General features: G+C 43.9%; 1 protein-coding gene across 1 annotated transcript in view; it reads right to left on the bottom strand.

The window, feature by feature from the left end:
- Positions 1-26,745, bottom strand: part of KCNH7 (potassium voltage-gated channel subfamily H member 7) — a 572,057-nt gene that overhangs the window by 181,748 nt on the left and 363,564 nt on the right. The window contains exon 5 of the mRNA XM_040357854.1: positions 13,410-13,433. Coding sequence (XP_040213788.1) covers positions 13,410-13,433 — 24 coding nt within the window. The remainder of the gene's footprint in view (positions 1-13,409; positions 13,434-26,745) is intronic.

Below are 26,745 nucleotides of genomic sequence, written 5' to 3'. Positions count from 1 at the left end.
GGCGTTACGACGGCGCAACACCATTAGCGCCATCGTAACACCTCATCTGGCCCCGGGTATCTATGCGACTGATTCTCAGAATCAGTTGCGCATAGGTACCCATTAGATCTGACAAGCGTAAGGCTGTTACGCTGTCAGATCTTAAAAGTATTTTTTTTTCCCGCCGCTAGGTGTCGCATCGTCGCTTTTCCCCGTCGTCTATGCAAATGAGGTAAGTACGGCGATTCCCGAACATACGCGAGGTCGACGCAGCGAATTAACGTCGTTTGCGTAGCGTACCCGACGCGTAAGGTTGCCCCTGCTAATTAGCAGGCGCAACCAATGTTAACTATGGCCGTCGTTCCCGCGTAGAATTCAATAAAAATTACGTCGTTTGCGTAAGACGTCCGTGAATGGCGCTGGACGCCATTTACGTATACATCTAGGCAAATGACGTCGGGGCGACGTCATTTAGCGCAATGCACGTCGGGTAATTTACCCGACGGAGCATGCGCAGTACGCTCGGCGCGGGAGCGCGCCTAATTTAAATGGTGCACGCCCCATTTGAATCAGGCGGGCTTGCGCCGAGCAATCTAACGCTACACCGCCGCAAGTTTACAGGTAAGTGTTCTGAGAATCAGGATTTAAACCTGTAGACCTGCGGCAGTGTAACGTAGAGCTCATACATTATGCTGCCCAGGAGCAGCGCTAATGTATGAGAATCTGGGCCATTGTGTAAATTCTATATCACTGGCATAAATTTGATTTATTAACTTGTTATTTGTTTTAGCTAAAAAAGGATAGAAACAAGTATATCTTAAGCCATTTTTTCATCCTAATTAGACTAGGGCCCTGGTGTCCAACCTGCGACCCATATGTGTCCCTTTTGCTGAATGGCCATTTGCAAGTCCCCAGTAATGGGAGCATTGATTTGCAAAGGAGAAGTATTGGCAGTGATCTCTAGCAGCCTCAAGTTACATTTCCCCAGTCTAAGGTTACCAGATATACAAAATAAAAATCGGGGGCGCCCTCACTTACCATGGCCAGTTTTAAAAACACCCACAAAATTGTACCCAAATTGTAGTCACACCCATAAAATCATGTTTCCATTTTTAACATGCCCTAAACATTTGGTCACCAAATTTTGAAACAAGGGGTATTTAAAGTATAAATAAGAAATGGCTTGGGTATCATGGGCAGAGAAATAATGGGGCACAACTAACTCCCTACTGCAAATTGTAGGTGTGGCAAAATTGCAGTAATAGTGGAAGGGACTTAGGCTGGCCATACATGGGTCGAATTTCAAAATAATTTTATTATGATTATCCAATCATGTGCAAGCTAAAATGCTGTTTTTATTTTCCTTGCATGTCCCCCTTGGATTAACAGCGAACTGCACTTCCAAGTGCACTTTCAGTGCAATTTCAAGTGCACTTTGCACTTGTAGTGCAAAGTGGATTTGCCTTTCGTAAATAACCCCCATGGTGTATAAATAAGAAATGTGTAATGCACGGATTACAGAAGTCAGGAGTGTGGGAGTAAGTTATGAACAGACAGCTTACAAAATAGGTAATCCTTTACACTATATATACAGCGCTGACCTGTAACATCAATATTCAAAGGGCCAACAAGTGTATTTCATTTATATATACCAGTGCAAATAATTAAACTCCAATACAAAAAAGTCCATAGAAAGTGTCTAACCAGTCGTCAAAATTCTTAACAAAGTGACACAGCACTATGCACCTGCCACACAGAAGAACTCACCAGATTTCCAAAACCACCCACTACAGGTAAGTCATGTAAAGCATGATGTTATAATAGTGCTCCGAATATTTCAAGCCTTGCTTCTCTGTGTGATAGCCTGCAATCATCTCACCAGCATGGCCCACATATTTAGGCGTTACATAAAAGAGCAAAGGGGGACTGACATAGTGTAAAACCTTCAACGGTATGAGCAATGTAAATACTTTTAAATCCACTGCAGTGCAATCCTCAGTTCATCACATATATAATGTGACATACATTACAGCTCTCGCTATCTCTTTCCTGTTTTTTCCCGGGTGTGTCCTACCTCACTTTCACGCGTAGTGTGCGTGATGGCATCACATCCTGTACCGCCCCGATGTGTTTCGTCACACGGACTTTGTCAAATAGGCACCTCTTGATAACGTCCGCGTGACAAAACGCATCCGGGTTGTTTTGCACATCTCTGTTCAAATTTTGAACATTGGTTATGAATTATTCAACACAGCACTACAGCACCTTTTTTATTACTGTACTGCACATGCATAGCACTGTGTCACTTTGTTAAGAATTATGAGGACTGGTTGGACACTCTCTATGGATTTTCTTGTATGGCAGTTTAATTCTTTGCATTGGAATATATAAATTAAATAAGCTTGTTTGCTCTTTGAACATTGATGTTACAGGTCAGCCTGTATATATATATATAGCTAGATTCAGAAAGACTTAGGCTGGTGTATCAGTAGATACGCCAGCCTAAGTCTGAATTTGCGCCGGCGCTAATTCAAGCGTATTCTGGTAACCAGATACGCTTAAATTAGGCTCAGATACGAGCGGCATAAGTGTCTTACACCGTCGTATCCTAAAGTGTAATTTTTAGGCTGACCGCTAGGTCGGCGTAGAATATGTAACTCACTAGATACGCCTATTCACGAACGTACGCCCGGCCGACGCAGTACAGATACGCCATTTACGGAACGCATTATCAGGCCTAACGTTATTCCATCAAATAGCTGGAATAGTAATGTTAAGTATGGCCGCCGTTCCCGCGTCGAAATTCGAAAATTTTAAGTTGTTTGCGTAAGTCGTCCGTGAATAGGAATTTACGTGATTTACGTCCACGTCAAAACCAATAGGACCGTGCGGCGTACTTTACCGCAATGCACACTGGGATATGTACACGGACAGGGCATGCGCCGTTCGAAAATTACGTCAATCACGTAAGGTCACCCCCCATTACCATAAAGCACGCCCCCTCAGGTAAATTTGAATTAGGCGCGCTTATGCCCGCCCGATTTACGATACGCCGCCGTAACTTAGCAGGCAAGTACTTTGTGAATCATGTACTTGCCTCGCTAACTTACAGCGGCGTAGTGTAAATGCCATACGCTACGCCGCCGCAACTATGCGCTCGCCATCCTGAATCTAGCTAATAGTGTAAAAGAGTATTGGGCCCTTGATATAGGGAATGATATACAGCTGCCTTACCTGCAATTTAATCCCAGCACTGGTATTATTTGTATTGCCACCACAAAATGATGTTGCTGGACTTCACAGCCAGAAGCCATAAAAACAAAAAATCTGACCCATTGCATGAGTATTGCCATGCAAGTGTAACTGGTTGCTAAAGCAAACAGCACTATTTTGGGGCTCTGTGAGAGCTCTGTGAATGAATAAACTACAAGTCCCGTCTTCCATCACAGCAGACAGCTTGTAGTTCTCGATGAACTGTGGGGGGGGGGGGGGGGGCGCTGGTGAGTATTCTTGTAGTTCATTGAGTTTTCCAGCACTTCTGTACTGGGTATTTGCAGGAGCCTAGCATTGCACCCGCGATCATCAATGCTTTACAGGATGTAAAAAAATAATAAATGCATATTTTTTACCTGCATAATCAATTGATTTTCTTTTTTCAAAAGGTGAACTTATCCTTTAAATGAAAGGATTGCCTATTACCAATCAGGTGTTAGCATTTCTATTTGAACTGTCACCTAAAAATAACAGCTTAATTAATGTTTTCTTCAAGTAACACCTCTAAGGTCTATAAAGGCAGTAAAATAGTTTTTATCAACAGTAAAACATAACAGGATAATAAAGAAAAGTTGTTTTTTCATAAGAACAGTGAACTTGAAAGAAGCTTCCATTTCCCTCAGTATGGATTTCCTTTAATTTAGTAGAGAGATGGTTCATCAGCATCGCTCCCAACTATCCTTCAATCGGGGAGGACCGTTCCTCTTTCCTCCTTTATTGTCTAGACAGACTTCTTTTAAAAATGTACTATTTATCTCCCAAAAGTGTTAAACTAAGTGAAGCGATTCATCCAACCTCCAAATTATTGAATTTGTAATTTTCAAGACTTGCAAAGATCGGGCAGCAGCAAAGAAGGAATTTGTGAGGTTTGTTTTGTGTGAATTAACCACTTCAGCTCCGGAAGATTTACCCCCTTCATGACCAGCCCATTTTTTGCGATACTGCACTGCGTTAATTTAACTGACAATTGTGCGGTCGTGTGACGCTGTACCCAAATACAATTGATGTCCTTTTTTTCCCATAAATAGAGATTTCTTTTGGTGGTATTTGATCACCTCCGTGGTTTTAATTTTTTGCGTTATAAACATAAAAGTCTGACAGTTTTGAAAAAAATAAATAAAACATTTTTACTTTTGGCTATAAAACATATTCAATTAAAAAATTTAAAAAATCGAATTTCTTCATCAGTTTATACCAATATGTATTCTGCTACATATTTTTATAGCGTCTACAAACTATGGGATAGATTTATGGAATTTTTTTTTTTTACTAGTAATGGTGACACCAATACAATGATCAGTGCTAAACAAAATGCACTGTCACTGTACTAATGACACTGTCAGGGAAGGAGTTAACATCAGGGGAGATAAAGGGTTAAATGTGTTACCTAAAGAGTGTTTCCTAAATGTGTTGTGGTGCTTTTACTGTTAGAAGATCAGTGTTCCTGCTTAGACCACCGTTCTGCCTATGTTGGAAATGATCATCAGGTCTGCCGGTCCCGCTGATTGGCTCCCGCTGTGATTGTGGTTGCCAGCAGCTCGCATGTGCACCCCAGAGCAGGAAGAGGCGATCACATACATGTACGTGATTTTGCCTGTAGGAGCAACCGCCTTGCAGTATATGTAAGCGGGGCAGTCAGCAAGTGGTTAAAGTGGTTGTAAACCATTCCATGTACCCAGTGAAGTGATTAGCCTCAGGTGATACACAGAGGCTGTACGGTGCATGCGCTACTGGTGGCGATGCGAGTGATGGTGTTTGAGGCAGGAGGTGGTGGTGGCAGGAGGTGATGGTGGGAAGAGCTGTCAGGAGCTGATTGTGGCAGGAGTTGGGGGTGGTGGGGGCAGGAGGTGGTGGTGGTAGTGGTGGGGGCAGGAGGTGGTGGTGGCAGGAGGTGATGGTGGCAAGAGCTGACAGTAGCTGACAGTATCTGATGGTGGTAGGAGTTGATTGTGGCAGGACATGGTGGTGGTGGTGGGGGCAGGAGGTGATGGTGGCAAGAGCTGGCAGGAGATGATGGTGTCAGAAGGTGATGGTGGCAGAAGGTGGGGGTGGCAGAAGGTGGTGGTGGTGTTGGGGGCAGGAGGTGATGGTGGCAAGAGCTGGCAGGAGGTGATGGTGGAGGACCTGGTGGAGGTGGTAGCAGGTGATGGTGGCAGGAGGTGTTGGCGGCAGGAGTTGGTGGTGGGTGCAGGAGGTGGGGTGGCAAGAGGTGGTAGGGGGTGTTGGTGGCAGGAGATGGTGGGGGCAGGAGGTGGTAGGGGCAGGAGCTGATTGTGGCAGGAGGTGGGGGTAGTGGGGGGACATGAGGTGGTGGTGGCAGGAGGTGATGGTGGAAAAAGCTGACAGTAGCTGGTGGTGGCAGGAGGTGATTGTGGCAGGACGTGGTGGTAGTGGTGGTGGGTGCAGGAGGTGGTGGTGAAGGTGGGTGCAGGAGATGGTGGCAGTGGGGCCAGGAGGTGATGGCAGCAATAGCTGGCAGGAGGTGGTGGTGGCAGAAGGTGGTGGTGGTGGGTGCAGGAGTTGGTGGTGGTGGTGGGGCACGAGGTGATGGTGGCAAGAGCTGGCAGAAGGTGATGGTGGCAGAAGGTGGTGGTGGCAGAAGGTGGTGGTGGCAGGAGCTGGTGGTTTGCAAAAGGTGGTGGTGGTAGGGGCAGGAGGTGATGGTGGGCAAGACCTTGCAGGAGATGATGGTGGCAGGGGGTGATGGTGGCAGGAGATGATGGTGGCGGGAGATGATGGTGGCAGGAGATGGTGGGGGCAGGAGCTGGCAGGAGGTGATGGTGGCAAGAGCTGACAGTGGCTGGTGGTGGCAGGAGGTGATTGTGGCAGGACATAGTGGTGGCAGGAGGTGGTGGTGGCAGGAGGTGATGGTGTCAGGAGGTGATGGTGGGTGCAGGTGGTGGGGGCAGGATGTAATGGTGGCAAGAGCTGGCAGGAATTGTTGTGGGCAAGGGATGATGGGGGCAGGAGATGACGGGGGCGGGAGGTGGTGGTGGCAAGAGCTGGCAGGAGGTCATAGTGGTGGGGGCAGGAGTTGATGGGGAACAGAAATCGATGGACTATTATTATATCGAAAATAACAGATTATTATATCGAAAATAACCTGCCACCACCAGGAGCTGACAGTAGCTGGTGGTGGCAGGAGGTGATTGTGGCAGGACGTGGTGGTAGTGATGGTGGGTGCAGGAAGTGGTGGTGGGTGCAGGAGGTGGTGGTGGTGGAGGCAGGAGGTCATGGCGGCAATAGCTGGCAGGAGGTGAAGGTGGAGGTGGTGGTGGCAGAAGGTGGTGGTGGTGGGTGCAGGAGTTGGTGGTGAGGGCACGAAGTGATGGTGGCAAGAGCTGGCAGGAGGTGATAGTGGAGGTGGGGGTGGCAGAAGGTGGTGGTGGCAGGAGGTGGTGGTGGTGGGTGCAGGTGGTGGCAGGGGCAGGAGGTGATGGTGGGAAAGAGCTGGCAGGAGGTGATGGTGGTAGGAGTGAGGGTGGCAGGGAGTGATGGTGGCAGAAGATGATGGTGGCAGGGGATGGTGGGGGCAGAAGATGGTGGGGGCAGGAGATGGTGGGGGCAGGAGATGGTGGGGGCAGGAGCTGGATGGAGGTGATGGTGGCAAGAGCTGACAGTGGCAGGAGGTGATTGTGGCAGGACGTGGTGGTAGGAGGTGGTGGTGGCAGGAGGTGATGGTGGCAGGAGCTGGTGGGTGCAGGTGGTGGGGGGAGGAGGTGATGGTGGTAAGAGCTGGCAGGAGCTGGTGGGGGTAAGAGATGATGGGGGTGTTGTGCCAGTAAATTTCAATCTGGTAGTTTGGCAACACTGCCCTTAGCAACAAGGCAGACCAGATTAATGTTCTGGGAGATTTTCAGTCAGGCTTCAGGAGGTATGTAAATGGCCTACACTTATAACAAAGGAATTATTTAAAGAGGAGCTTCAGTCAGATGTCCCAAGATTACAAGTCTACAAAAAAAATTCTATAGAAGAATTTCCTTTACTTTATCCAGGTTTTGCAAACACTAGCAAAGGAGCACCACTGGACTCAAATTCATATTTTAGAATAGGGGGAGGAGTTTCAAGAAACCAGGTGACTTTTGTTTCAAACTGAATTTTCGGTTTTAAATACTCTAAATACTCTAAATACATTCCAAATAGACCCCCCCCCCCCAAAAAAAAGAGAGGAAAAAAAACATTGTGCAAAGTTTCACATTTAGATATCTTTAGAAAGAGCAGAAAAGTTTGTGTCCTCTGTCAGCACGATCTTTGTGGGAAGCAGTGGTCTCTCTGAAGAAGTCGTACATGTCTTCTGCTGAGTTTGAACTGAAGCTCCCCAATCAGCAGAAAGCATAAGCTGTGTCAGAACCAGTGATGGCTGGTGGAATTTTTTTTGGGGGGTGCCAAACAGTATGCCCCCCCAGTTGGTCGGTAGCACTTACCCGATCACCGGTGGCTTCCCCTGCTCGGCGGAGGCAGCCTCCTTTTTTCAGTCTCTCCACGGATCATCAAGGCGGCTTCCGTTCCCTCCTTCCTCCTTGGTGGCCAATCTTCTCTTTTTGGCCAATTGGAAAATGGGTCTCGCACACGCTTCTGATTGGCCGGATTGAGGATCTGCGACCTGAGCCTACCCTATTTTTAAGCCTATTAGAGCCTCTGGTGCTTAAAAAATAACCCCGGTCCGCTGTAATTCATGCACCCAGTGCCCTGCAAGGGTCCAAATGCATGAAGAGGGGATGGCCATGGCGGTTGTGGATAGATTCATGCTATGCATTAATCTATCCATTTCATATAGAAGGGTGGCATGGAGAGAGAGGGTGGCGCCCGGGCGCCCATAATGCAGGGGCCGCCACGGGTCAGAACTCTGCAGAAAGACTACTGTTTCCCACGCAAAGGGCAAGGGTCATTCTCTGCAGAATTCTGGCAGGGGACAGGATTTTCTACTCAGACTGTGGTTACTTTCTAAAAAAAAATAAGCTTTAAGACTTTGTGGGGTTGATTTACTAAAACTGGAGAACTCTGGTGCACAGGGGCCTTGCTAGGTCTACAAAAGAATTGGGGCTACAGCCCATAGTGAAGTTACGAAAGCCATACGCTTGGGCGGGCATGCACATGTATAGAATATACGTGTGTGTATATAAATATATATATATTACATTACATATTATATATTATCATTACCTCAGGGTCCCCAGAGAGCCCCCCCTTTACATCAGGGTCCCAAGAAAGCTCCCCACTTATATCAAGGTCCCCAAAGAGCCTCCCCTTGCATTAGAGTCTCCAGAGAGCCCCCCATTACATCAGGGTCCCCAGAAAGATCCCCCTTACATCAGGGTCCCCAGAGAGCCCCCCCCCACTTACATTATGGTTCCCCAGAGAGTCCCTCCTTACCTCAGGGTCCCCAGAGAGCCGTTCCTTTCATCAGGGTCACCAGAGAGAGGGCGGGCAGTGAGAGATGATGTCATCTCTCTGCTGCCCGCGGCTGCACAGTGAGAGTGGAGCAGTGCTGATGCAGGGTGGGCAGTGAGAGATGATGTCATCCCGGCTCTCCAATGCTGCCTGCCCGCTCTCTGGTGCTGCCCGGCTGCAGAGAGGCCACGGCCGTCTCTGAGAGACTCAGGGCTATAGCCCCAAAAGCCACCCCCTAGCAACGCCATTGCTGGTGCAGCTGTGCATTGTAGCCAATCAGCTTCTAACTCCAGCTTGTTTAATTAAGCTTTGATAATAAAACCTGGAAGCTGATTGGTTTCTAAGCAGAGCTGTACCAGATTTTTCACTCTCCAGTTTTCGTAAATCTCCCCTTTTATGCCTTTTGTTTTGATGAACCTGGAATGTATTTAGCTGATTTAAACTGAAAGTTCAGTTGGACGTTAAGGCGCACCATTCATCTGAACCTCGATATACGTGGGATTCTGGTATATAATTTTCATAAGAGCGTGTTTCATATCATTAAACATCCTATTATAAGATTAGTAACTCCATTAGAACAGTGACAACAAATATAGACGACAGTTAGTAACTATACACCATGTTATCATAATCACATAATCATGCACAGCATGCAAGCTAGCAATTTCACAATCAAATGCCACATGGAATGGTTTGCCATGAATAATGATAGACAGGCGTACTGTACAAGAAATTACAAAAATATTCATAGCCTTATACCTGTAGGTTTTACTAGAGATTTTAATGAAATATAATTATTTCCACTGGGTTATTTAAAAAATCCCCCTGAGTTAGAGGTATAAAGTTATATAATATAGATAAACGTAGAAAACTGCTCAACTGAAACTTTATAATGCTACTCTATTTTGACATTATTAAATCACAATTAATTTAAAGATATTATCATGTTTTGTCCATGACAATTTGCCCATTAATTATATATAAAGATATACACTATGGGCTAGATTCACGTAGACTTACGTCGTAAGTCCGAATGTGCACCGTCGTATCTTTAAGCGTATGCTCAAATTGAGATACGCTTAAATGTTGCTAAGATACGACCGGCGTAAGTCTCCTACGCCGTCGTATCTTAGCTGTCTATTTACGCTGGCTGCTAGGGGTGTGTACGCTGATTTACGCCTAGAATATGTAAATCAGCAAGATACGCCTATTCACGAACGTACGCTCGCCCGTCGCAGTAAAGATATGCCGTTTACGTAAGGCGTTTTCAGGCGTAAAGATAAACCACCAAAAAGATGGCGCAGCCAAGTATGGACGTCGGACAGCCGTCGAATTTCACGTAGTTTACGTTGTTTGCGTAACTCGTGGGCGTGGGCGTAAGTGACGTTCACGTCGAAAGCATTGACTATTTGCGACGTGATTTCAAGCATGCACACTGGGATACGTTCACGGACGGCACATGCGCCTGTCATTAGGAACGTCAATTACGTGGGGTCAAGGCTCATTTTAATACAACACGCCCACTGCCTGGACAATTTGAATTAGGCGGGCTTACGCCGGCCCATTTACATTACGCCGCCGTAACTTAGAGCGCAAGTTCGTTCTGAATACAGGACCTGCCGCTCTAAGTTACGGCGGCGTAATGTATCTGAGATACGCTACGCCTGCCTAAAGATAGGCAGATCTTTGTGAATCTAGCTATTTATTGTCAAAAGTTTTGGGACACCTGCCTTTACAGACAAATGAACATTAATGGCATCTCAATCTTAAAGAGTTTGTAAAGGAAACAATTTTTTTATCTTAATAGCACTACCTTAATGCAGTGCTGTTTTTCAACTTTTTGAAGACCCCTCGTACTTTAAATTGCCTTTCATTTGGCACAATTTGTAGGAATGCGGCCATTTTTGTGGTTGTGTCTGGGCAGCTTATAGGCATTAGGCTGACACTGCAGGATTCCATGTATTGTATATCAGATCTTACTGTAAAGGATGACTTCTCTGATCTAAGAATTCATCCATACATCACAAAGGGTAGAAAACGGATACATAGGCTGAATCAATAAAAAGCTAATTATTGCTGTTTAAATGTAATTTGATGAGCTGTGAAACAAAATAAGCATAACTCTTTGCAGTGTACAGTCCTCTGTTTGACCTCTGGGTGGTTCATAAGAATCTGTTATTCTTCAGTCCTGGATTATAAGGATTTGGGCTGAGCTGAGTGATTGACCACAAAATTACTCATTTCAATATTGTACATTAAACTGTTTAGGCAAAATTTGCTTGAAAATAATAGTTTCCCTTTTTCCCCATTTATTTATAGTTTTGTTTTGGTGGGTGCATTTAGAATAGTTTATTGTATTTATAGTTATTTGTGCTTTTCAGATTCTGATTCTGAATACTTTATTAAGCCCAAATTAAAATTAATGTTTTTTTTTCCTCTTGTGTGTATTTAGTTGTATACTTTGTGGGTTTCAATTTTATTTTTAATTAATTTTATATTAATTTATGTATTTTTTATTTAATTTAGTTATTTAATGTAGTTATTTTTTACTGTCTGAAGTATCTTTATCTGTGGAAAGAACTTAAATAATAAGACTGATGGGCTGTTTTTGGCGTAAAGAACTTTCACACCTGCTGACCGTATGTCTGCTTTTTCATCCATCCGTTTACGGATGAAAAAGGGACATACATTGATCCCTATGAGATAGTGGGTGTCAGCGGATGAACATCCGCTGACACCCAATCTCATCAGTGTCCGCAATCCTCCAATTGTGCAGACGGAGGAAAATCCTATTTTTCCCATTCGTCTGCAGAGTGGATCGAGTGAACATGGACAGACGGTCCGTGTTCCGTGTTCATCCGATCCGCCCATGGGGGGGAGATCAGAGTTCTGACAGGGCGGTCCCGGCACAGTGTGTCGGGACCGCCCTGTCATCTGCCGGCTCAGCGGGGATCAACAGAGCGATCCCCGCTGATCAAGCGGATACACATGTACGGATCCCGTGAGGATCCGTACATTTATTGGCCCCTTAGGGGCCAATAAAGGCCCTTTGTAGCCTCACCCTCACCTTCACCGTAGACACTGTAGACAGTGCTTTTCACCAAAATGTCCACATTTTGCACAAACCTCCCATGTTTCACAGAAATTTTTGGGAAATGGAAACGCTCAGGTGTGCTTAGCCCTCAGCAAGAACCTTGGATGATCCACTCAAAATATATTTTAGTGCTGTGTGGATGCCATAAGATTAAATCAGTCACTGATTTTGTATCCCATAAGCCTCATACACACAATCAGACTTTAAACAAACTTTTCCGTGGATTTTTGTTCAAAGGGCGCTGGCCGTGAACTTGATATGCATTTACACGGCATGACTTTTTCAGCCAACAAACATGAACGTAGTGATGTAATAGACATACTACGTGGTTTCGCTGCTCTTTAGTGCCACCCTTTGGGCAACTTCTGCTATTGCTGGTTGATCTTTTGCATTGGTTCTGAGCATGCATGTTTGTATTTGGGACTTAAGTCCGATAGACTTCTGTACACACGATCGGACTTTGCTCCATCTGACTTTTGTTGCCAGAAAGTTTGTCTGTTTGCAGAGCGAACACTTGTCTGATGAAAACCGAAAAAGTTTGTCTGATGGTGCGTACACACCTGCTAATTTTGAAGTTTGTTGTCAAAAAGTCTGATCGTGTGTATGGGCCTTTAGGGATTACCTGTGGCAAAAGCCTTTCTCCTCAATTCCCAGGTCTGCTGCCTATGATGCTTGTTATGGGGAGGTCTCACATGCCCTGCTTTATATTAAATGTAGTTGGTATTATAAAATATACAGCAAAGAAGTTTGGGGGGGGGGTGGATTTGGACCTAAGATCTTGGCAACCCTCCTCCTACCACTGATTAAGAAACAGCCCTTAAAGGCTGCCAAGTATCTGCAGGAGTTTGAAAGGAGTCTCATGTTCTTAAATCCTACGCGAAACCATTAGGTGAAGAGTCAATCAGAGTGGCTCTGTACCTTGTGAAAGCTGTGAACCAATCTCAGCAACCACAAATGTAAACACTGCCCGTGTTTATAAACATTCAGCCCTCCTCTTCCTCTCACAATGAAGGAAGGGTAGGGGGGGGGGGTTGCAGGAAAGAGGGGATTACCAGTAGCAGATTCAAGGTGAGGGGTTTTAAAGTACAATTTTTCAATAAAAGGTATTTTTGTTTTGGAACCTTTGGATGTTCAGCCATTTCTTCCTTTTCTTGGGTTTTAAAGTACCACTGACCACCAATGGTTGTGGGATTTTGTTTTTGCAGAGGCTTGTGCAAACCTTAAACACCTCTGTACCAGCATGTTTCATTGCCAAAATATTGTGGCAAATAGCTTGGCGTGTCCCCTTTCCAAAAAGAGGGCATTTTGGGGGTGTTTGTACTGTACTGGCATTTTTAGTTGATATCGTATATATACGTTTTTTTTTTTTTTTTTTAAACGTGTTTGTCTTTTTTTTCTTAAAAAATATGAAATAACACTTAAAGTAAGCTCTATCTGTTTAAAGACAATCATACCCAAATTCATTCGGGGACACTGTTGTATGAGTAATTGTCCTTCAAACTATCAAAGAATTAAAGACTAAAAAATGGCCTGGCGTTAAAGGGGTATATAAAGGCTGGTATTCTAATGGTTAAAGAGATGTGTATATGGCAAACCATTCCAGTAGGCTCAATAATTCAGACACACATGCATGAATATTTAAACTTAAAAAACAAAACAAAATAAGCCATACCCCCTGCCATCCAGGAATGTGAAACTAGTTTTAAGGAGACAAAAGAGGAGTGAATGAAGTAATTAGGCATTTTTTGCTTCTTTCAATTGACCTCTTTGCTACCAGAGGAAGAATAAACCAATTAACAACGGGGGTCTGGCAGCAAAGGAGTTAACTACAATACTGTACTTCCAACCCTGCAAATTCAAAAAATAAATAAACCAGCGGTTAGGAGTATAGGGACTTTGTGAACGTTCGAAGCATATGTAGTTTACTAAAAAATAATTTGAATATGTAGCATTTACCGCTGGTTTATAGCCTGAAATACTGATTCAATAATGTGCATATTCATTATTGGGCCAGCAGAGGGCACCAGATTCTATTGATCATGCAACAGGCAAGTTAACATGCCGAACAAAAGTGGCACTCTTTAAGAGTCCGGTAAAGAAAAAAAACATTCGCCAAATCACACGTTACCTTTGATATCACGACCATTATCTGATATTCAGCAGAACAAAGGAAATATAAAAGAGAACATTCTAAATTTGGTGGAAAACTATAAACATAACAAGAGAGCCAAAACATACATAGAACATTAAAACATCTATACATGTTGGTTGTTGCAGCAATTCAAGTTGGATAATTTACAGAATAATGACAAAATATAATCCAATCACATGCAAGACTAGTCCCTACTAAATTAGAACTATAGGCAGTTAAAAAAAAGCCACATATGATTTACATATACATTCATCAAATATAAAATGAACACATTTATTATTAAATAGTACTTTAACCTGTAATATCATGTACAGCACTGGGAGATGTGGGCCAGAAATGTAAGACAACCGTGCTCTGTTAAATTCCACAGCACTGTAAAACATTAGAGCAGAGTGATGACCTCAACAGTTAACTTCTGCTCTCTCAATAGCCAATCACAGGCTGCAGCAAGTCTTTGACCAAGCTGGATTGCTTTAACTACAGTGGAAAAAAAGTCAGGTCAGCAACCTGCCTATGCTGTCTGGCATGGGTGCGTGCATCTTAAGAGTAGCAAAACAGAATTAAAAATCTTTTGGCAGGTTCAAGTCCACACATAATGTATGCACTGCATTGTGTATTAAGCTGTGCGCCTATATTATTTGTCTAGGATTTGGAAAGAGAAACATAATCATAAAATATTTTTTTTTTTTATCAGATCTAACACACAGGAAAGGGGTGCCTATTATTTAATTAAAGTTGATAGCCCACCAAAAAAATGACATTAATGTAGTAATTTAACATTAAATGCATTTTAAAATACCGCTAGTATAGCTGCCGTAAATCTGTGTTTTTATTATCTTCCCACAGTTCCCCCCTTGGCAGAGATCTACACTATAAATGGAATATAAATGACTGTATATTAGACAAGCTCAATTGAATTGCACAATGCTGCCACACTAACATGTCTTCAGGCATGGGAAGCAGGAATGGGAGGTGATTGGACACCTTACAGTCCAATGATCAGGGTGGAGGCAGGAAAGTAACACATACTAGGAAAGTGGTGACAACTAGGTATTGTGGCAGGGGAGTGCGAATCACAGGACTGGCTGAACAGAATTGACCAAATACAGTTCACAATCACATACGTAGTTCATCAATGTATTTGAAATGAAGCCGTTAGTCATTATGCCGCGTACACACGATCGCTTTTCAGCATGAAAAAAACATTGGGCCAGATTCAGGTACCTGCGCCACGGCGTAACGTATCCCGTTTACGTTACACCGCCGCAAGTTTTCAGCGTAAGTGCTTGATTCACAAAGCACTTGCCTGCAAACTTACGGCGATGTAACGTAAAGGCGTCCGGCGCAAGCCCGCCTAATTCGAATGGGGCGTGTACCATTTAAATTAGGCACGCTCCTGCGCCGGACGTACTGCGCATGCTCCGTTTTGAAATTCCCGCCGTGCTTTGCGCGAAGTGATGTTATTTTTTTGAACGACGACGTGCGTAACGTACTTTCGTATTCCCGGACGTCTTACGCAAACATTTTTTTTTTGAAATTCGACGTGGGAACGACGGCCATACTTTAACATGGCTCGTCTAAAGTTAAAGGATCACTAAAGGAATTTTTTTTTTTTAGCTAAATAGCTTCCTTTACCTTACTGCAGTACTGGTTTCATGACCTCTTTGTTCGTTTTTGCTTTGAAGTAGCTGTAATTCTGCTGTGATCTCCACACTTCCTGCTTGTCTGGCTCCTTATGAAAAATCTCATGGCAGCTTTTCACTGTGGTCCAAGCTGTGTGTCTAAAACTCCTCAGAACCAATCAGATTCATTTTAAAAACAAAACACTGCCCTGGATTAATTTTTTTTTTGTTCTGTGGGTCTCTTTACTTCATAGAAACATGAAACCAGTTTAAAAACGAAAGTGAAACTGCAGACACATTATATGATTGAATTTAATCTATTTTTAATCATTTTTAAAAGGAATCAGTTAACTTTTATGTCTCTATACCCTGTAAACAGTCATTTCAGCAAAAAAAAAATGTTCCTTTAGTGACCCTTTAAGCCATGTAAAAACAGGCTTAACTTTGCGACGGGAAAAAATGACTAGCGACGACGTAACGAACGCGAAAACCTTCGTGGATCGCCGTAAAAGCTCATTTGCATACCCGACGCTGGAAAACTACGCAAACTCCACCCAGCGGCGGCCGAAGTATTGCAGCCTAAGATCCGAAGGCGTACGAAGCCGTAAGCCTGTCGGATCTTAGCCAAAAGCCGTCGTATCTTGTTTGTGAATCACAAATTAAGATATGACGCGGCAAATTTGAAAATACGACGGAGTATCAGTAGATACTCCGGTGTATCTCTTCTGTGAATCTGGCCCATTGTTTTTCAGCATGTCCAAAAAACAACGTTTTTCCAACTTCATCATTAAAAATGATGTTGCCCACACACCATCGTTTTTGAAAAATGATGAACAAAGCGTGGTGACGTACACCACGTACGACGGCACTCTAAAGGGGAAGTTCTATTCGCCTTGGGGCTGCTTTAGCTGATTCCTTGTTAGTAAAAGACGATTTGCGCTTTTTTGTCTGTTACAGCGTGATGAATGTGCTTACTCCATTATGAATGGTAGTTTTACCAGAACGAGCGCTCCCGTCTCATAACTTGCTTCTGGGCATGCGCGGGTTTAAAACTTTGTTTTTGCCCACACACGATCATTTTTAGCAACACGGAAAAACGACATTTTAAAAAACGACGTGAAAAAATGCAGCATGTTGTAATTTTTTTTTTGTCGTTTTTCAGAAGCCGAAAAACGATGTGAAGCCCACACAATAATTTTAAATTACGTTTTTAAAAACGTCGTTTTTTTTTATGCCGAAAAACGATCGTGTGCACGTGGCATTAGTCATTGCTCACTCAGGTTGGCAGGCTTCGCCATGATCCTGTCTGTTACCATGATCCTGGCATTACAATCTAGCGAACTACAGACCCACTGACCTGGAACAAGCATGAAACAAGTTAGGTGTGAGAAGTCTGACCTTCTGTACTGCACACCTGTTTCAGGTCACCTGTGTAGTTCTAAAAAATGTGCATAGCTGTTTGTCCCTCAAAATCGCATGTTCATTTGTTCTGTGCAAATGTGGAAAAATGAACTGCTCTCAGGATATATTCTTTGCAATTTGAATGTGTAAAAGTGAAAAATACTTCATTATGGCCACTAGATGGAGCTGAGGAGCCTTATTTCTAATATTAGTCAGTGCCATCTATTGGCCATAATGCAGTATTTTCCCCATTTACACATTCTTTAGGTGGGCGTAAACCCACTTAAAAAACAAACAAAAAACTAACACCTGCAAGACAAAGGCATAATGAGCTAACATGCATAGCATACTAGCTCATTATGTAATACTTACCTGGGATCGAAGCCTCCGCTACGGTGCCCGACACAGCACCGGCCGTAGTTACTTCAGGGTATCACTGCTCCAGCGCTGTGATTGGCCGGAGCCACAATGACAACACACCATGCCAGTCACAGCATGACCTCCTTTAGAAACAGCACATTGCATGCGCAGACATCAGCGCAAGTCTCTATTGTAAATATCTCCTAAACCGTTTAGAATTAGGAGATATTTCTAGCACCTACAAGTAAGCCTTAATCTAGGCTTACCTGTAGGTAAAAGTGGTTGTACAACCACTTTAAACTGCTCTTGATTTTGCCCCTTTCGCACTGAATGATTTTACCATGATATTTCAGTGGATGAACAGCAATGCAGATTTTTTATAAATACACCTCTAATAATAAAGCATGAAGACAACGACATCACACGATTGGCTGTGAAGAATTACAAATCCATTGGCAGATTAAAAAGTAATATATATAAATATAATATAAATCGTGTATAACAATAATAATATGTGTTCAAATAGGGATAGCTGACTCGTAAGGGCTTTAATAGTGAATAGGGTGGAGAGCTAATGTTTTATTTGTAGGAATCAAAATAATTTGCATATTTGAAAAAAAGTATTATGATGCACAACGCATATATGTGAACCAGCCCCATGAAAAACAATGAGAAGCCAACTGAGATGTGTTTTGTTGCATCACAATGCACACATCGTGATGCAGAGGTGTGAACAAAAGAAAACAAAAATAATTATTAGCATGTTAAAAACAGAGGAGCAAAAGTGGTGTTGGCTTGAGAACCAGAGGGCTGATAATGGTCTCTTCTTTAGCTGTGCAATCAGGGCCATCGTTAATGTTGATTGGACCCTGGGCAAAAAATTTATTGCCCATGAAGGGCAGCAAGGCTTGTGTCACCACTGTTTTTGACATTCGAGGAAATCTGCATGCAGACTATTGACTAAGTGTTGAACGTCCCACCCGTGCACAGGAGTTTGTGTTCCGTTGTCTGTATAAAACTTTTCTTATATCAGCTTCCCATTATCCTCTTTCATATTTCAAGGAATAATTAGACAATGAGGTAGATGTAAGAAATGGTTGGATATTATGGCCCGCACTTTCACTACGAAGCCTACAGAAATATATTAAGCGCCATGCACAATTTCATGTATGGTAATTCACTGCTCCATTATTACTGCCGAAGGTCAATGTAGTGTGTCACTGCAGCACAAAACCCTCTCCATTTTTATTGCTGGATTACGTGGATAGAAACTCTAGTTCACATCTCTGTCATCAGTACTGGTTTCCATGCACTGCCCTAATCTGGCAACAAATGAGGATTTCTATGTATTCTACCTGATAGTTCATCTAGTTACTGAGCTCTGTTCTGATCTTTGTCCAGAGATACATATTGAAATCTCTACATTGAAGGGTTATTTGTGCCTGCGTATGGATAGCTTTAGCCTTTCGTAGATGAACAATCCACCCCATAGATATCTAATTGAGTCTTTCGCTAGAAGTCTCTTTTCAGTTTAAATTATATATGCAGTAACAAAATAAATGTTATTTTACGTACCATACATTTAGCCGGTCATAACTCAGTAGGCAATAAAAAAATACCACCGTGGCTTTCTTTCATAAACATAAACAGATACCGTATTTATCTTCATATAGCACGCCCCGTCGTATAGCGCGCACCCCCAACCAGGAAGGGAAATTTCAGGAAAAAAAGAAAATACTTACAGTTTGAATGCCCCTCGTCAGTGTCTTGCCCGGCGTCCATCGGCGGCCTTGTCCGGTCCGGCGTCCATCTGCGGCCCTGGTGGTGTCCTCTCCGCTTCTCCCGCACTGTTTCTGAGTCGATCCCCGCTTCCCACGCTGTGTTTGAACGCCGCCGCCGACATATACCAAGCGCAGTACACTCGGGCACACTCGGCTTCTTTCGCATAAAGGCTAGGAGGCGGCACAGGGCGTGACCACGAGGGAAGCCGAGCCTGGCCGAGTGTACCCGAGTGTACTGCGCTCGGTATATGTCGGCGGCAGCGTTCAAACACAGCGCGGGAAGCGGGGATCGGCGTATATCGCGCACCCACGATTTCCCCCTGATTTTAAGGGGGAAAAAGTGCGCGGTATACACCGATAAATACGGTATATAAATCTGGGATGCCCATATTTGCCAAGCATTGCTCTACTATGTGTCTACATAGTGTCTACTTATTTATATACTGCTAAGCCATTAAAAATGTTATGACCCCCCCACCCCCCCACCTATTATTGTATAGGTCCCCATTTGCCACGAAACAGCCCTGACCCTCTGAAGAGGGTCATCCCACAGATGATTGGATTGAGATCTGAAAAATTTGGAGGCCAATTCAACACCTCAAACTCGTTATTGTGTTCCTCAAAACATTCTTGAACCATTTCTGCAGTGTGACAGTGCATCATTATCCTGCTGAAAGAGTTAAATGTTTAATGGTTCCATTGTTTCTGGAGGAAATCAATTTTTACTGGGAAAGGTCTATTGGTGTTGGCTGCAGGGTATCTGTTTTATTACTTTTCCTGCTACCATTTACAAATTCCATACAAATTACTTAGCACTACAAAATGATAATTGGCTCTGTATTCTCTAAAAGGGGCAGTACTGAGAGGTGGGTGGGGATGGATTCAAGAAACAGTGCTCAGAGATGGGTAGGGGGCCGGAGACAAGAATTGACTCACAAAAGGGGGAGTTCCTGCATCTATTTTCTGAGAAAAAAAGCCCTGGTGGTACGTGTCAAGTAACATCCACATGAATGGCAGGACCCAAGGTTTCCCAGGAGAACATTGCCCAAACCATCACACTGCCTCCGCCAGCTTGCCTTCTTCCCATACTGCATCCTGGTGCCATCTCTTCCCTAGTTAAGTGATCCATACTCATCGGTCCATCCACATGATTTAAAAGGAAACATGATTCATCAGACCAGACCACCTTCTTCCATTGCTCTGTGGTCCTATTCTGAATTTCCGACAACATTTGTGTGACCGTGTGTATACACAAGTTTAAGCCAACATCCGTCGGAAAAAAATCCACAGTTTTGTTGTCGGAATGTTTGATCGTTTGTACGTGCCATTAGTGTTCAGAATAAAGGGGGCGTAGATCTGAAATTACACTAGGCAGAGCTCAGCGAGGAGAGTTTTGAGAGCTGATTGGAGTGAAGGGACACACACCCCTCCACACAGCACACATGAACAGAGCTGAGGCTGTCAATTACCTGGAGATCCCTCCCCTGTCACCTTTTTTCTCTTGGTGTCAGGAAAACTTGTCAGATGTGGCTCAAGCTGATAGCAGAGGATTGAGGCAGCAGAGAGAAATGACACTTAGTGCTCTGAATTGAGACAAGTATACACAATAGAGGGATATGCTTTGTTCATATTTAATGTCTGAGGTTTACAACAACTTTAATAATGTTGTTTTGTAATTGTATACATGTTGTCACAATTTATTAGATGCTGAAATAATGATGTACTAATACAAAATGCCCTCATTTAATTGTAATGGAGCACGGGGTGGAGCAAACCTACCTTATGTGGTTTATTCAGAAGCTCAGATGAAGAGTCAACTACCCTCCCGATAGCTGTTGCATATGTAACGGCTATCAGGAGTGTCTATTTTGTTATCTTGGGATGTGTGTAGAAATAAGGATTTAAAAAAGCCACAGGTGCCTCTGTATCTTTTTTGTCGCAAAGGAATGCTTCCACAATAGGACCCAATAGGGGTACATAACATCGGGCATTTTCAATGTCATGGCCTATTTTTCGGAGAACTCATGGAGGAGGTACACAAAAAACACACAAGCTGCTTCTTCCTTGGGCCACTGTTACTATTAAATGCCCCTTTATTGGTAATGACTGCAGTACTCTGCAAGACATTGGGGAAAATATACCTCTAGTAGATCTGCCCTGAATAGAATACAAAGCCAAAGAGGCGATCAATATCAAACTCTGTTCCAAAAAAAGCATCTCTGTGGTCCTGACTCACAATATAATTAAATAATGAGACCGAGAGCAGAGCTGTATATATCTCATAGGTTGGTGCCATCCAAATAAAAATCCCCACAGAGCATGCTTCCTGCTAGGGATGGAGGAGAGGGAATTCTCTGCCATTAACCCACGAAACTCCATCTTACATCATTCTGTAATAACACTATAGGGAAATACTGATTACACAGTGTGTGTATATATATATACTGTATATCTATTGTAAGGGATTAGCTCAGTAGCGGGGTGTGTGACCCCATTGATGGGGTCACTACACATGGAACGATACAGAGAAACATCCGAAGACGGTTGAAAACAAAGAATTTGGTTTATTCTTCCATCTTGCTGGAAACAAGTGCAAGCATCCAAACAGCATAAACAAAATCAAACATAAAATAAACCCTGGCCACTTGGGGCGTCTACCTTCACCACACAGGAACCTATCTATGGAGTCTGGCACAGCCTACTGCTGGGCCGACACTGATGGTCATACAGCAGAAAAACAAATAGTCTTTTTGATTTTTATCACACAGAAAAATCAACAGCACCTCACCTCTTCAGAAGTATTTCTGTTCACTGCTCTCCTTCACTCAAAAAGCCTCAGGATGCAGCAATCAGTAGTAATCCTCTGGATTACTTATAGAGGCCTTAATTGCCTCATTCTGAACAGCTGAAGTTTTTCAACGCCCTTAAATCTTTCTGGCTGCTTCTGCAGCCAACACCTGATAATAATTGGTGTATTGTCTAAACAAGGCAGAAATGTATCTCCTGTCTGTGACAACACCCACAGATTTGCCTGACTTCCTGTCACACTATATATACTGTATATATGGATAGATATTTATACACACTGTATCTATCTATCCATACACATACATAAGATTATTTATCTTGTTGCCATGGCATCTGATATATTAGGCAGCAAGTAGACAGGTTGAGGTGTGGAATGCAAAAAACATAAGCATTGCAGTCTGTTGTCTATGGTGCTGCATAGCCACAGACCAATCAGGGTGCCCATGCTGACTTGTGTCCACAGCCAAAAGAGCCTACAATGGGCACATGAGCATCAGAACTGGACCACACACAGAGCAAAAGAAGAAGGTGGCCTGGTCTGATGAATGAAGTTTTCTTTTACATCATGAGGATTGCCAGGGATGTATGCCACGCTTACATGGGGTAGAAATGGCACTATGATGCAGTATGGGAAGAAGGCACCTTGGCAGAGGCTTGTATTGCTTTAAGCAATGTTCTGTCCTGCCATTCATGTGGCTGTTGATTGACACGTACAGTGGAACCTCGGATTACGAGCATAATTCGTTCCAGGAGAATGCTCGTAAATCTAGTACTCGCATATTCAAAGCGAGTTTCCCCATTGAAGTCAATGGAAACGAAAATAATTTGTTCACTGATTTCAAAGGCATGCAATACTGCATGCAGCCAGAGGACTCCTTGGCTGATCTCGGCAAACCTTGGAAAGACTCCGTTCCCCGAGGTTTGCCAAGGTTAGCCGAACTGTCCTCGGGCCTTTCCATGCATTTCCGCATGGCGCCGATCAGCTCCAGCGCCCCCCCCAACTCAGGCCAAACGCGGTACTGCACACTGATTCTGTTTGTTTTGCGAGACAACACTCCCTGATGGCAGTGGCCTCTTTCAGCAGCATATTGCACCCTGCCACACTGCAAAAATGTTTCAAGAATGGTTTTAGGAACACAACGAATAAAGGTGATAACTAGGCCTCCATATTCTTTAGACCTCAATCCAGTCAACCATCTGTGAGATGTGCTGGAAAAACAAGTCCGACCAATGGAGACCCCACTTGAGAACTTACAGGACTTTAAGGATATGCCACTGTTAGCTTGGTACCAGACACCACAGGAGATCTAGTGGAGTCCATGTTTTGACAGGTCAGGGCTGTTTTCACGCCAAAAAGGAGACCAACTCAATATTCTATAATATATATAATTGTATATAATATAAGTATATTTATTATATATACTGTGTAAACATTCTCTGGATTCCACATGCCAAAATGGACTTTTAACTATCTGTCAGCAATAATGTAGCTAATATAAAGAAAGAGAAACTTTAAATGCACATGACCTGATGCTGATTAATTTTCTGGTGTTTTACAATCCCAATTCCAAAAAGGATGGGATGCTGTGTAAAATCTACATAAAAACATAATGCACTGATTTGCCAGTCTCATAAACCCATTAAATATTTAACCTGAGAAAATTACCTAAGAAAAATATAAGGTAATTTTAAAATTGATGGCGGCAACACGTCTTAAAAAAGTTAGGGACAGGGCAACAAAAAGCTGGCAAAGTAAGTGGTACTGACAAGGGCTGAAAGAACATTTTGCAACAGGTCAGTAACATGATTGGGTATAAAAAGGGCATCTGAGAGAGTCAGCATCTCAGAGTAAAGATGGGCAAAGGTTCACCAATCTGTGAAAAGTTATGTCTAAAAATTGTTAAACAATCTCAAAATAATGTTCCTCAAGGTTAATTAGCAAAGAAGAATCTGGGGAAATCTCTATGTGCAAGGGAAAAGGCCAAAACGCATTATTGGATGCCCGTGATCTTCGGGCCCCTTAGGCGGCACTGCATGAAAAACAGGCATGATTCTTCAATGGACATCATTGCATGGGCTCAGGAATACTTCAAAGAATTACTGCCTGTGAGCACAGCTCACTGCCACCCAAAAACGCAAGCTAAAGCTCTATCCTGCAAAGAAATCATATCTGGACATTATCCATAAACACCACCGTCTTCTCTGGGCCAAAGCGGATTTAAAATGGACTGTTGCAAAGCAGAAAACGGTTCTGTAGACAGATGAATCAAAATTTGACATTCTTTTTGGCAACCATGGACATTGCGTCTTCCTGACTAAAGAGAGAAACCTTCCAGCTTATTATTATTACAAAAGCCTGCATATCTCATGGTGTAGGGGTGCATTAGTGCTTATGAAAAGACAGTATGGGGACACACCTCCCCTCTATGTTTCTACATTATGGAAATAAGAGGGAGGATTTGTTAAGTAGTATAAATCACCAATGAGCAGCCTATAGTACAGAAAGCATCATGGCCAATCTGCGCTTGGGCATTGCCTTAAAGAGCTGGGTGATATTAGAGCAACATGTCACTACACAAGCCTCCAGCGACCCCTGCACCCCTATGCCTTCATTCACTCCTGTTTCATGTACCTCAAGTGACCCCTGCACACTTGTGCCTCCAGAGTCTCTGTGACCCCTGTGCTCTTCTGTGACCCCCAGTGTGCCCAGTGACCAAAAACCTCCTGTGCCTTCAGTGAATCTTTGTCCCATGTGCACCCCAGAGACCCCATGTGTCTCCAGCAACCATTGTGTCTCCAGCAACCATTGTGTCTCTAGTGACCTCAGTGTCTCCAATGACTTCTGTGTCTCCAGCAATCTCGGTGTCTCTCCAGCAAGCTCTGCATTTTTCCTTCTTTATTAGTTGAACTAGATGGACTTGTGTCTTTTTTCAACCAGACTAACTATGTAACTATTTCCAGTGACACCTATGTATCCAATGACCTCTATGTCTCCAGGAAATCCCAGTGTCTTCAGTGACCTCTGTATTTCCAGTGACCCCAGTTTCTTCAGTGATCTCAGCGTCTCTAGTGACCTTTGTGTCTCCAGTAATCCCAGTGTCTCCAGTGACCTCTGGGTCTCCAGTGATGCCAGTGTCTCTATTGACCCCTGGGAATCCAGTGACCTCTGTGTTTCCAGTAAACACAGTGTCTCCAGTGACCCCAGTGTCTTCAGTGACCCCAGTGTCTCCAGTGACCCCAGTGTCTCCAGTGACCCCAGTGTCTCCAGTGACCCCAGTGTCTTCAGTGACGCCAGTGTCTCCAGTGACCCCAGTGTCTCCAGTGACCCCAGTGTCTCCAGTGACCCCAGTGTCTTCAGTGACCTATATGTCTCCAGTGATTCCAGCATCTTCAGATGTCTGAAGAAGAAGCTGTAGCTTCAAAACGTGTTACCGCCCACCCACACATCCGCACACCAGCACGTCCTCCGTAGTGACGTCATGTCCAGCCTAGCGCCATCTTGTGTGACACACTGGTTACGGGGGCGATAGGCCGCGTACTGCTTCCATCTAGTGACACAGCCAGTGCTTGAGGCTGCTACAAAACCCAGAGAGCGCGGAGAGGACTGGAAACTGACAAGCTCTAACTACCTGAGCCCATTTTACTCAAATATCTTGTGAGTTGCTATTTGTCTTGCTCTTATTAAATCATTGATTCAATACTGCACTAAGTCTGGCACCCCTCTGTTCCTGTTTTTCGGAGCAAAAAAGCCCAGAATACATTTATTTAGATACAACGGCCCCTTTGAGGGCAACCATCATGCTGATGCGGCCCGCAATGAAATTGAGCTTGACACCCCTGTTCTTAAGTGTGCCTAAGAAAGAGCAAGGTTAAAGGCAGAGGGGGTTTTTTACTAAAGGCAAATCCACTTTGCACTATAAGTGCACTTGGAATTGCAATCACTGTAGATCTGAGGGGGATATGCAACGGCCCTAGAGCTTGGAAGAGTCAGGGAGCAGCTCAGCCAGCGGTCCACTCTAGCCAGGACTCGGCTCCCTCTTCCAGGGACGGCACACCTGCAGTCACATCCAGCACTCCCCGACTCGGGCAGTGGAGGGAGGAGGAGGGGAGATCAGAGTGTCATCTGGGGACTCGTCAGTCTCCTATGGTAAAGAGGCCTCTGATCGCCCCATCCCTGTCCGTCCGTCTCCCATGACTACTGATAATGCTTTATTGAAAAAGAATCGGGGGGGGGGGGGGCAACTGGTCAAGTTATTCTTATAGGCAATCCACTAAAAACATAGTTAAAATACATATACATGCGACCTGTTATTTTGCTAGAGTAACTTGTGCCTCCAGTCTTGTGTTTGAGGCACCCATAACTGACCTCAGTCAGGTCATGGACCCCATTTGCAGGCTGCACTTAATTTAGCAGATATGTAAACCCAATAGCAACATTTTAATATAATCTTTAGCATGATAATATAATTTCACAAGCCATTTAAAATCTTTTCGAAGCTACGACTTTAAAGGGATAGTTCACCTTTATCAAAAAACTGCCTATGCAGATATGGTGCACCTGTAAAAAAAAAAAAACTGTATGTGAATGCATGAAAGGCCGCATTCACCTGCCAATAAATGAAGATAATAATACCTCATTTACCTCACTTTATGTTGCTTCGCTAATACAAAGCCAGTTCACCCTGATAGAGCATGTGGCTGGGGATTCGGATTTTACTGCCCCCTCCCCATCCTGGCACCCAGGGGTGGCTAATGCCAGCCAGCATGGTCTGGAGATGGGGTTCCTGTCCCCAGGGGTGATAGGGTCCTCTGTACCCCCTATAGTGTCCTCTGTACCCCCATAGTGTCCTCGGAACCCCTCATAGTGTCCTCTGTATCCCACCA

The sequence above is a fragment of the Rana temporaria genome, chromosome 6 (genome assembly GCF_905171775.1).
Source record: "Rana temporaria chromosome 6, aRanTem1.1, whole genome shotgun sequence".
Classification (NCBI taxonomy): domain Eukaryota; kingdom Metazoa; phylum Chordata; class Amphibia; order Anura; family Ranidae; genus Rana; species Rana temporaria.
Note: the sequence above shows the minus strand (reverse complement) of the source record. Positions and strands in the feature narration are given on the sequence as shown.